Source organism: Globicephala melas, chromosome 1, assembly GCF_963455315.2.
Source record: "Globicephala melas chromosome 1, mGloMel1.2, whole genome shotgun sequence".
NCBI classification, from domain to species: Eukaryota; Metazoa; Chordata; class Mammalia; order Artiodactyla; family Delphinidae; genus Globicephala; species Globicephala melas.
Window position 1 is genome coordinate 98,706,170 of NC_083314.1, and position 13,036 is coordinate 98,719,205.

General features: G+C 38.8%; 1 protein-coding gene across 1 annotated transcript in view; it reads left to right on the plus strand.

Annotated features, from left to right (window-relative positions):
• LOC115859894 (SWI/SNF-related matrix-associated actin-dependent regulator of chromatin subfamily D member 2-like) overlaps window positions 1–13,036 on the plus strand; it is a 142,507-nt gene that overhangs the window by 96,480 nt on the left and 32,991 nt on the right. Inside the window, 1 exon segment of the mRNA XM_030869306.2 lies at window positions 11,045–11,203. Coding sequence (XP_030725166.2) covers window positions 11,045–11,203 — 159 coding nt within the window.

The following is a 13,036-nucleotide window of genomic DNA, read 5'->3' on the forward strand; positions in this document are numbered from 1 at the left end:
GGAGCATCTGTGTAGCAGACTGCATCAAGGTGCTATGATTCTCCCCTGAAATGCTACTAAAGCAACTTATGCCTGACTATCACATGAAAAGTGCCATAGTTATTTTCTCACAGTTTACAAAGGGACTAGAAAAGACATATGTTACCAGCACGTTAGGATCACTTTCCTATACAAGACTTCATAAAGATCCAAAATCAGGCTCTCTACCAAAATAAATTGGCTTCAACAAATAGAATTTTCCTTCCCATAGGAAGTCCAGGATAGGCAAACAAAAACTGATACGGTGGCTTCATTATCACCTGGAACTTGTACTACTTTCAGTTCTATGTCATGATTACTTATACTTGGTCCAACATGGTGCTCCAAACATCACTTCTGAGTCCTAAAGAGTAGGAAGAAAGTAGGGGGAAGCAGGATCAAAGTATACCTATCACCTATCTTAAGAAAGTTTCCCAGAAGCTGCCACACACTTCCATTTGTATCCCTGTGGCTAGACCTTAGACATATGACCATACCTAGTTACAAACGTAGTCCTTATTCAGCTGATCATGTGCCTAGGAAAAATTGGGAGTTCCAAGAAGAAGAAATGGATATTAGGATGAGCAACACTCATCATTTTACCAGCCACAGCAGGTAAAATGTCAAGAATTTGAGTAGATTATAAGACAAAGAATATTTTCAAATGTGGGTGTTAAGAGTACAGATCTAGAAAGAAAGGAAACACTATGGTGCTTGGCTTTGCTATTGATTTCATGAATCAGTACAACTTGAATTTTCAGAGTTCTCTTAAAACATTTCTGAGGTCCTCACACATTAGAAATTATTTTCAATGTCATAAGTTTCACAGCCCTAGATTAGTCTCCAATCAATCACAAGTGGCTAGAATCCCTTGTAAGACTTACTTTGGTCAGATATTCTTCTACTTGGTCAGAATGCCTTTGATTACCAAATTAAGATTTAGATGTCAAGCAGGTGCCAAGGGAGTAGAAAAAGTTGAAATGGGTGGTAAATGAAGACGTAGAATAAGAAATTTTAAGGTGGGGGCTGGCAATAGTGGATTAACACCTAAACACCCACTCTCTACTCCCCTCCCAACTCTCTATCATCCAAGATCAGGCCAATTCATCATGATACACTAGAATATAAGCCAGCCAAGTACGACACCAGCCCCAAACACTATTCAACCAGTGTGCAGAAACAAATGTCTCCATTGGGTAAAACATGACAGTTTCAATAATACTGTCAGTAATAGTAATAAACTCAATATTAATAATAAACCCAAATGAGGAATACAGTTCAATCACTGAGGTACTTGGCAGAAAGAAGAAGCAAACCTCTTGGCAGTCACTTGTGTCATGTTTTTGAACATTCACAGACTATGAATTTCTTCCTTTCTCTTTTAAGGTAGAAGATAATTATTTTTCAAAAGAAGGCAGGTTTTTCACCTTGGTCTCAAAAGTTGGCAACGGTTTTTAGCCATTCCAGGAACATTGTTTTTTGTTTTGCTTGCTTGTATTTGGTTTTACTTTTTTAATGTGAAAATACAATGGTCGTGGGGGGGGTGGTTCTTCCCTACCACTATTTGATAGCAATTTTAGCACAATTATCCCATAGGGTCATCACAAGGCACTCCTGCTTCTGTCAGTGCTTCTATGTATAATATCGTGATTCAACATCACCAACTGATGACAGGTATTCACAAGGATTTTCTAGTGAAAACATGTTCTATCCCAATTATTTGCAAAAGGAAAGGGAACTTCTCTAATAGAGTGTCGTAGCCAGCCTCCAAGATGGCCCCAGTGATCCTCACCTCCTTGTATTCATGTCCTGTGTTAGTCTCCTTTTATGCTGAATCTATGTGATAACTAAAATATGGCAGACATGACCATACATGACTTCCAAGGATAGGCTGTCACAGTATTGAAGCTTTGGTATTTTTGGATGGCTTACTTTGCTGGAAACCAGCCATCATATCATTAGGACAGTCAACAAGCCCTGTGGAGAGGCCTACAGGGAGAAGAACTGAGACGTCCCACCAGCAGTCCACTCTAACTTGCCAGCCACAGGAAATAATTATTTTGGTGGAGGATCCTCCAGCTTCAGTCAAGCCTTCAGATCACTGTAGCCCCAACTGACATGTGACTGCTGTAGGAGTCTTCAAACCACAACAGTCCAGCCAAACTGTTTCCAAATCCCTAACTCCCAGAAATAGTGATAGACAATAAATGTTTAGGTTGTTTTTAAGCCTCTTAATTTAGGGGCAATGTGTTACACAGTAATAGATAACTAACACAATCATACAACTCTCCTTTATAGCTTTTACCCACTGGTTAATTCCCGCAGGGACATACATTGACTAGCAACTCCCTTCAAATACTCCTTAAAAACACATACACACACACACTCAAGTATAATCAGACTGAATGTTTGACAGTATTGAGTTAAATTGCATTGATCACTCCAGAAGGCTAGTATGAGACTAACATGGCCTGACTATGGTCATGCCTTCCCCTCTCTCAAAGATGTCAGAAAATATCTCCACAATGTCATATTTTAAAATAGTCATGTTGGTCCAATGAATCAAGGAGACAACATAGGGTTTGGGGAGATGTAGCCTCCTCCAGCTGACTTTCAAGTTATCAGTCTGTGAAAAATGTCTCTCATTTTTTTAGGTGTCTTCATGTATCTGCCATATCTTAGCCATTTAGTTCCCTCTTGTTTCAGAAAAGGTAATCAATCTTCTCAGCCAGGGATGTGCCCCATACCCTTAATCACTGCTCACTAGTGCCACCTCCTGGACGTCTGACCCTTTGTAAACATTAAATCAGTGACGGTATCATTTCTTGTCTAAAGACATCAAAGAAAGGCTTTCAGTGCAACATAGTTATGTTCACATTTTAGTCTCTTTGGTTTATTTAGGCAGCAAGAACTTAGCCCAACATACAGTAAACCATGATATTCCAATAGGGCTTAGCTAATAATTGAGACAACAGAATGGAGTTTCTATTCATAGCTTCTCTCAAAGTCTAATTCTCCTTCTGGAACCAGCTAGCTGCGTGACTTGGAACAGACCACCGGAGTTTCTCATGGCACCATTTAAAATAAATGCAGATGTGCTGATCTACTTATTTAAAATGGGGAAAAAATTAACCAAATTATTTTAAATTATAAAGTTAAACTATGCCAGCATAAAAATGTTCAGTGTGGTGATTTAAGGTAAATTCTCACAAGCACACACCCCCTCTTTATGATATATATTTTGAAAGTTAAAACTCAAGCAATATTCCCTGGTGGCGCAGTGGTTGAGAGTCCGCCTGCCGATGCAGGGGACACGGGTTCGTGCCCCAGTCCGGGAAGATCCCACATGCCGTGGAGCGGCTGGGCCCGTGAGCCATGGCCGCTGAGCCTGCACCTCTGGAGCCTGTGCTCCGCAACGGGAGAGGCCACAACAGTGAGAGGCCCGCGTACCGCAAAAAAAAAAAACTTAAGCAATAAAAGTTATCCTTAATAATTTACAACCTTAATGTCATACTCCCTCTGTACTTCTAAGCAAATACTGTGACTTCCTTTCTTAACCAATCCATATCTAAATCAGAATACCTAATCTGTTCAGTGTGACTCCTCCTGTTTTCAAATGTACATCTGTATCTCTGATTAGATTTATAATTTACCTAGGCCTATTCCCCCATTTTCAAAATATATGCTTGAATCTCTTCTCAATGTATATTGTAAATCTGTATATTTGTGAGTATAGGATACCCCTCTTTAATGGATCCCAAAACAACTCCTGGAAAGGGGGGTGTTGCTCTTGGGTTGTATTCCTATGTAAAAGAGAATTTGTAAAACTGATGTATTCGAAACTGAGACGAATAGTCACCTGGTTTCTGACTGGCAAATATTCCGTCTTTTCTGCCTGCATGCATATCCTGAGTAAATGATAAAAACCATGTTTCAAAAATGTCTGAATGTCTGCCCCTAAACAAGACAAAATGTCTTGTTTCCACAAGTGAAAATGTTGACAGCTCTCTACTAAACATTTGCACAGCCATTATCCTTTCAACAAACAGTACACCATCATGAACACCATATTTATTTAGCATGCTTCTTCTTCAGTCATCCCACCAAAAACAAATAACCCACACACACACAGAATTTTCTAACTTCTCACGGAATGCAGATGTTGGTAGCTGTTTAATTAAATCCTGTTTGAACAGTTCTTTTTTACTGCTTCAGTTCTTCTTATCAAACCTTTAAGAAACAATGCTATACATACTTAAAACAGCCTGATGGGGGGAGAAAGCATTCCTAGTGATTCCCAATGTTCAGCAATAGCTCTCAGAAACTAGCTTTAACAAGATACCAGCAAATGATTGGTTAAAAGAGACTGGATATGTAAATTCTACGGCACACATTTAAATTCCCTGCCTACCCCAGAATGTCTTTCACATGCCTTGACCTGAGAGGTCAATTTCACTCCAATAAGATTGAGATATAGTATCTCAATAAAGGAAAATCTCCAGTGTGCTACAATCTTTGTGCTTTTGTGTGTGTGTGTGTGTGTGCTATCTATCCTTGGAACAAATTCTGTCTGCGCGGATCAACTTTTTAATGTCCAGTGGCTTTGGCTGACAGATCACATCCAACACGGACACTTACCCAGGATGAGGAGGGGAGAGTGGGCGGTGGATTGACAGTGAGCCAGCTTGTGGACCATATGCAAATGAAACAGCTTGTAGTCAAGTCTGCTTGTTCCTCCCACTCTCACATCCTCTTCAACTTGCAGCCCAGCTGTCAGTGCTGTCCAACTCCCTCTCCCATGCCAACTAGAGAATACCACCTAGATAGCCTAGCCTATTTTTTTCTTTCTGCCTCCCATGGAGTCTCCACCTCCCCACTGTGCAAGGAGCAGGCACCCCAAGTGTTTCACGTCATTATTTTGCTATTCGCCATCTCATGCTGCTCATTTAATTTTAGCAGTGTGCGTGTGAAGAATTGTCCATTTATAGTCTTAAAAGGCAAGAGAGGCCGCTAGGCTTGCTCAGTATTTGAATGTTCCTTTCCAGTAACAATGTGAGCTGTCTGGTTTGATGGATATTTGGAGCTGTGATCTTTAACATATAAAATGTCATACACAGCTTTTAAATCCTAGGACTGAGTTATTTGGGGGTAAAAATAAAAAACACCTTCCCAGTGGTTATATTTCTTAATGATTAATACTTATAAAAAAAGATAACAGAGAATTCCCTGGTGGCGCAGTGGTTAAGAATCCGCCTGCCAATGCAGGGGACACAGGTTCGAGCCCTGGTCCAGGAAGATCCCACATGCCATGAAGCAACTAAGCCAGTGCGCCACAACTACTGAGTCTGTGTGCCACAACTACTGAAGCCTGCATGCCTAGAGCCCATGCTGTGCAACAAGAAAAGCCACCACAGTGAGAAGCCTGTGCACCGCAACGAAGAGTAGCCCCCGCTTGCCGCAACTAGAGAAAGCCCATGCACAGCAATGAAGACCCAGTGCAGCCATAAATAAATAAATAAATTTATTTATTTAAAAAAAAAAAACAGATGCTGTGATACAGAAAAATATCAGTTGACAAGGGGTAGCTCTTCACATGTATTGCAGGAATTTCATTTTCATCCTACTTGCCCCTCCAGTTCCTCCTCACTCTCCCCTATTTTACCAAGGAAACTTTGAAATGGAAAAAGGGGAGAAGCCAGAATGATTCTTTCCTTTTTCAGCCCAAATGGTAATCAATCATATTTCCCTTCTTTTCCACAATAGCAGATCAACACACACACACACACACACACACACACACACACACACACACACACACACAAATGCTTTGCTTTCTTAAGGCTTTGTGAGAAAAATGGATGAGGATGGGTGAGTGGAAGAGAAAGGCTTCTGAGGGTAGAATTATTGTGTAACTGGATGCACCACACCTACTCCAAAGAGAGAGCAGGCATCACTTCCAAAGAACACACACTTCCTGTTGCTACTCTCCACTGAAGTTTTTAAAAATAGATTTTATATTTAGAAGAATTTTAGATTCACAGCAAAACTGAGCAGAAGGTACAGAGAGTTCCCATACACCTCCTGTTCCGACAGACACAGAACCTCCTCCATTATCAACATCCCTCAACTGAGGTACATCTGTTAACAACTGATGAATCTACATTGCCACATCATTATTACCCAAAGTCCATTGTTTACATTAGGGTTCTCTCTTGCTGTTGTACATTCTATGGATTTTGACAAATGTATAATGAGATGCATCTACCATTATATTATTGTACAGAGCAGTTTTACTGCCCTAAAAACCTTCTCTGCTCTGCCTGTTCGCCCGTTCCCCCCACACAACCCCTGGCGACCACTTGTTTTACTTTCTCCATATTTTACTTTTTCCAGAATGTCATACAGTTGGAATCATATGGTTTGTAGACTTTCCAGACTGATCTCTTTCACTTAGAAATATACATTTAAGTTTCTTCCATGGATTTTCCACTGCATTTTTGTTGATTATAGATGTGGGTACTAACCAAATCCAAGGGCACAGTTAAAGTGAACACAGGGTCCAGGGACTAGGTGACATAAAGTTCCCAAGAAAAAACTAGAAAGAACACAGTAAAGCAGTGTCTTCCCTTGTCTTTAATGCCACTCTCTATTTTAGCAATTTCAAACAAAATATCAAAAACGAAGTGGGAGGCTGAGAGGCACAGTGAAAAGAGCCAGAGAGACCTGGCTGGATTCTCACTCCTGTGTACCTGTGAGATTTTTGGCAAGTTTCTTAGGCTTTCTGATGCTCAGTTTTCTCACCTATAAAAAGAGAGTATTCTTAGGATTTCATACAATACCAGCCCAGTACACCACAAGCACTCAAAAAAATTATTATAGTATCATAATGCAGATTTGTGGCAGTATATAATGATTAACAGTGAGGCATTCTCTCCCCAGGAACTTAAAGCTGAAGAAAATAAATGTTTTTTCTGAACTAGAAAAAAAGTGCAAATATGATGATTGTATTAACCACCTGCGGATTTTAACTAATAGATCTAAAGAATTTAGGAACACTCAAAACTGAAATCAAAGTGATTTGATTGAAATTGGGCAAGCAAGAGCCATTTCAACTGAATTGTACCATGCCTAAAGAAGGACTAAATGAACTAAAGGAGGATGGTCAATGAAAAAAAAAAAAAAAAAGACACCAACATCCCAGAGATTAGCAGCAGTTTCCTGCCTACCTGGGGAGAGTGACAGGGAATATGGAGCATGTGAACACCCCAGATAAGTTACCCAATTCTAGAGCAGGTATGATTCATTGAGCCTACCTGGCTTGGATGAAATATGCCTTAACATTATTCCAGCTTCCTCTGCACTGATTACAGGTTTACTGAACAACTTTCTGATTATTCATTTGGCTTCTGGGTATATTGATTCCAGAGCTGAAAAAGTGTCCGTAATAGCAAGCTCCACCATCTCACTCTAGAAAATAACATTTCCCATTGTATATTTATAAGTTGTAGATCTGGGTTAATCTACTTCAATCTTTGATATACTTCTTCAAGTCCAGTGAATACTGGGACACTGAAGGATTCAGAGGTGGTCTGAACCACCGTAAATTCACCAGATGATTGGTCTTTTGTAGTCAGTCCATCTTTTCTTGGTGGCATCTTACCTTCCTCTCACTACTTCTATGCCCTATCCCTTTCTACTTCTAATAGTAATTAATGTCAAGTAAATATAATGTTTAATTTCCACTTGAAGGTAGAGGAATTTTTCAAGTGAAAATGCTCTCACAGGAGACAAAAAGAAGGAGATGATCCCTTAGGTCAATAGAATAGGAAAGAAATTCCTCCAATTTTTCCGTTATTTCAGTGGGGGGTGGGGGGATAATTCTCAAAGCAAAAATTCTCAAGTAAAATAAAATATAACAAATTTTAAAACAAGAAGATAAGAGATATGTCACTAAAGAACACGATAGGAAACAATCCCAATGATCTCAGAAGTGTAGGCAATACTTCTCAAAGCAAAATTAAAATGTAAAATAAATAAATAAAATGTAAACATTTTATTTTTCTTGTTTTACTTTTTTTAATTGTAATTTATTTTATTTTGAATTTTTGAATTTTATTTATTTTTTTATACAGCAGGTTCTTATTAGTCATCCATTTTATACACATCAGTGTATACATGTCAATCCCAATCTCCCAATTCATCACATCACCACCCCCGCCCCCACTTCCCCCCTTGGTGTCCATACGTTTGTTCTCTACATCTGTGTCTCAATTTCTGCCCTGCAAACTGGTTCATCTGTACCATTTTTCTAGGTTCCACATATATGTGTTAATATAAGATATTTGTTTTTCTCTGACTTACTTCTCCCTGTATGACAGTCTCTAGATCCATCCACGTCTCTACAAATGACCCAATTTTGTTCCTTTTTATGGCTGAGTAATATTCCATTGTATATATATACCACATCTTCTTTATCCATTTGTCTGTCAATGAGTATTTAGGTTGCTTCCATGACCTGGCTATTGTAAATAGAGCTGCAATGAACATTGGGGTGCATGTGTCTTTCTGAATTATGGTTTTCTCTGGGTATATGCCCAGTAGTGTGATTGCTGGGTCATATGGTAGTTCTATTTGTAGTTTTTTAAGGAACCTCCATACTGTTCTCCATAGTGGCTGTATCAATTTACATTTCCACCAACAGTGCAAGAGGGTTCCCTTTTCTCCACACCCTCTCCAGCATTTGTTGTTTGTAGATTTTCTGATGATGCCCATTCTAACTGGTGTGAGGTGATAATACCTCATTATAGTTTTGATTTGCATTTCTCTAATAATTAGTGATGTTGAGCAGCTTTTCATGTGCTTCTTGGTCATTGTATGTCTTCTTTGGAGAAATGTCTATTTAGGTCTTCTGCCCATTTTTGGATTGGGCTGTTTGTTTTTTTAATATTGAGCCACATGAGCTGTTTATATATTTTGGAGATTAATCCTTGTCCATTGATTCATTTGAAAATATTTTCTCCCATTCTGAGGGCTGTCTTTTCATCTTGTTTATGGTTTCCTTTACTGTGCAAAAGCTTTTAAGTTTCATTAGGTCCCATTTGTTTATTTTTGTTTTTATTTCCATTACTCTAGGAGGTGGATCAAAAAAGATCTTGCTCTGATTTATGTCAAAGAGTGTTCTTCCTATGTTTTCCTCTAAGAGTTTTATAGTGTCCAGTCTTACATTTAGGTCTCTAATCCATTTTGAGTTTATTTTTGTGTATGGTGTTAGAGAAAGTTGCAGGATACAAAATTAATGCACAGAAATCTCTTGCATTCCTATACACTAATGATGAAAAATCTGAAAGAAAAATTAAGGAAACATTCCCATTTACCAATGCAACACAAAGAATAAAATACCTAGGAATAAACATACCTAGGGAGACAAAAGACCTGTATGCAGAAAACTATAAGACACTGATGAAAGAAATTAAAGACGATACTAACAAATGGAGAGATATACCATGTTCTTGGATTGGAAGAATCAATATTGTGAAAATGACTATACTACCCCAAGCAATCTACAGATTCAAGGCAATCCTTATCAAATTACCAATGGCATTTTTTACAGAACTAGAACAAAAAATCTTAAAATTTGTATGGAGACACAAAAGACCCCGAATAGCCAAAGCAGTCTTGAGGGAAAAAAACAGAGCTGGGGGAATCAGACCCTGAATTCAGACTATACTACAAAGCTACAGTAATCAAGACAATATGGTACTGGCACAAAAACAGAAACATAGATCAACGGAACAAGGTAGAAAGCCCAGAGATAAACCCACGCACCTATGGTCAACTAATCTATGACAAAAGAGGCAAGGATATACAATGGAGAAAAGACAGTCTCTTCAATAAGTGTTGCTGGGAAAACTGGACAGCTACATGTAAAAGAATTTTAAAACAAGGAAAAGTAAAATATGTGCCGCCGCCCCCGCCCCCGCCCAGCCAGAAAGAAAGATACAGGGAACACTATTTTCAGAAAGGGTTATTCTGAAAAACAAAAATAAAGATCTCCTTGTTACAGGGCTTGCAGAATAGAAATTTACAGAATTTAAGATAAATGGCCTTAAAAGCTGAACCAAATTGAATACATTTTAGTGGACTATTCAAGATAGAGAACTACTTCTCAGGTCCTTTGGAAAATAATGGAATTCAAGTGCAGTACTAATCCAATAAGAATTTTCAAGAGTCAATATCAGCTACTTACCATGGTGACAGCCCCAAAGCCATTATTATTTTTTTTAAAAGCCATTATTATTGACTCCACTTCCACTACTCAGAAGTATTGCTTTTCTATTAAACTATGGCTTTAGGGGATATTTAGACCTCTTCCCCCTAAGCATCCCTCATAATTTATTCCATCTGGAAGATTTGCATGAAGGATAATTTAAAATCTTTAGTCTCTATTCTCTCCTGCTGCCGAAGTATAACTCCCATTAGCACTAATGAAAGCTATCTGTTCATCCCAAGCAGTGTACTGCTCTTAAGTGTTTAAGAGCCAAAATGTTTCATGTCCTCTGAGAGAAGCAGCATTAAAGAGAACTTGTATACAATATATTAAGGTTAAAATGCAAAGTGTGAATTGTTTTCCAGATGACAGTATTCTTTAAAAAGTATGTCACGTTTCTGTCAAAAAAACAAGTTTCTCACAGACTCACTGGGGAAAAAAGGAGTCCTAACCAACTTTGAACATACACAAAGAATAAGAAATACTTCTCTTTTAAAAAGGAAGTTTGCAGTTTGAGATTAGTATTCTTACCTTTTTTTTCAAGAGGAGAAAGATATTTGTGCTCTAAGAGTGTAATACTTTATCTATGGAGTATCCCTTGCCTAAGTTCAGAAGCTCACCAAATCTTGTATAGGCCCTGTATCTCCTTTAGCTATATTATTAGAAGGTTAGAAAAATTTGTTTGTAAATTCGTGACTAAAAGCCTGTCATTTCCCATCTCCATGGTACTCAACTGCTGTTCTCTTCTTGCTTTTCTAGCCAGTGTGCCGCTGGACTGAATATCCCCAAATCACACTCCAAGCAGCCTGCCGCCGTTTCTTCTGACAGCCTCACCAACCTTGGAGCTTCCTCCTGCAGGTTCTCCTGGCCAGCTGGTGAGCTCATCTGGATCACCAAAACCTCGGGACTGCTAAAAGAGTAAGTCTGTTCCAAGTCCCCCCAACCCCTTAGTGAAGCAAAGAGGATATTTAGTGTTCCCTGAAAACACAGAAACAATCCTGAAGAAAATAAAGGATTTCATCATATTTTGGAATCAAATGGCTGTTCAAAAAACTGGGATAGTCTCCAAGTTTTGATGTGGGGAAAAATCTGGTTATCACAACATTATCACTGAGGCTGTATGCGGCACAAAACATTGATATAAAGCAACATCACTGCTGATTAAACACTATTAGCATATTCAGTTGGAAACACAAATGTAAACACAGATTTCCAATGTTTGCATCACGTACAACTGCAATACTCATCTTTGTGTAGGGGTGAGAAAATAGAGACTCAGAGACAGAAGAAAAGCTAGTGTGCACACTCAAAGAATGTATAAATGAATACTTAAAGTGGCTTAGGAGGTCTTATTTATTTTTAAAAGAAACTGGTTAAGCTCTCTTTTATTTTTTCTTTACAGCTTGTAGCTATTATGTAATTGTGATCTTGCCAAGTGGAATGTGGCTGGGAGCATATGTTTAATAAAAGTGTGTGCAGGCATGCACACACACACACACAACATTAAAGCAACGCTGTGGTCTCCTCTTAAACTGACAGATGCAAGGCACTGTGGGAACTGAGGCACTCCTCTATTTTAACTCTCCACATTATGTTCAGGCACTTGGAGTTTGAGTACATCAGAGCAAAGGGAAATAAGTAAGCCTTATGCACATCAAGAACAGTAAGAGCTGACAGGCAGTCTAGAGCAGTTACTGTTGTTGGCCCAGATTTCTTTTAGTGTTTTTCCCCCCAGGGTTGATTTCATACATTTTCAAGGTGCCAGAAATTCTGTGTTGTTTCCTCTGCACTGACCTCTACCAGGGTCACCATCCATTTATAGCCCACCCCTACAACCATCCAGACTTTAGCACAGGTATTTTGCAACTCTAGTTCCACCTCACTTTCCCTCCCCCAAATTCCTAATTTGTTGTGGCAAGCCACCTCAAATTCTTCATGGAAAAATGTTGTCTAGAAATAATTTTAAAATGTGCATGCATATTCATGGAGAAACATATTAAGATAATATTAAAGTCATGTTTATATTGGGCTGAAGTAGCTCTATATCCTATGCTCTGAAGACATCAAGGATGGAACACTGAAAAAGCCTGAGGTTCAAAAACCTGAATTCATATCCAAATTTTGTTTCTACTAAATGATATAATAACTGTGTAATTTTTTCCTAGCCACTTAACCTTTGTAAGCTTCAATTTCTTAATTTGTAAGATGGAATAGTTGCTATACATAAGTGGTTTTCAATTTTTTTAGTAATAAAACACTTTATTTCATGTGAAAGCCTACCCAGAACCAATATTCAGAAGAAACAAAATCATAGCAGCTCAAGTTGAAGCTGGATGGACTGTGGTGTTCCTTCTCTACAAACTTCTCTTTCAGCTCCCACTTCACCTTTATGGTTACCACCACATCTTCTAGCACCTCTTCTGTGAAACCTTGAGTGTTCTGAGGAACACTATTGAAAACCTGTGAAATACATCATCTCCATGGACCCACTCAAACTGAAATTATTTTATCCTATATATACTGAGAACAGCATGGCTTAGCTGGCTCTTTTAATCAGGGTCCCACGAGTCTGCAATCAAGGTTATCAGCTGGGCTGCATTCACATCCGGAGGCTTGACTGAGGAAGACTCTACTTCCAAGCTCTTTCAGGTTGTTGGCAGAATTCATTTTCTTATACTTGTAGAACTAAAGACCCATTTCTTACTGGCTATTGACTGGAGGTCCCCTTCTAGTTCTAGAGGCCACTCACAG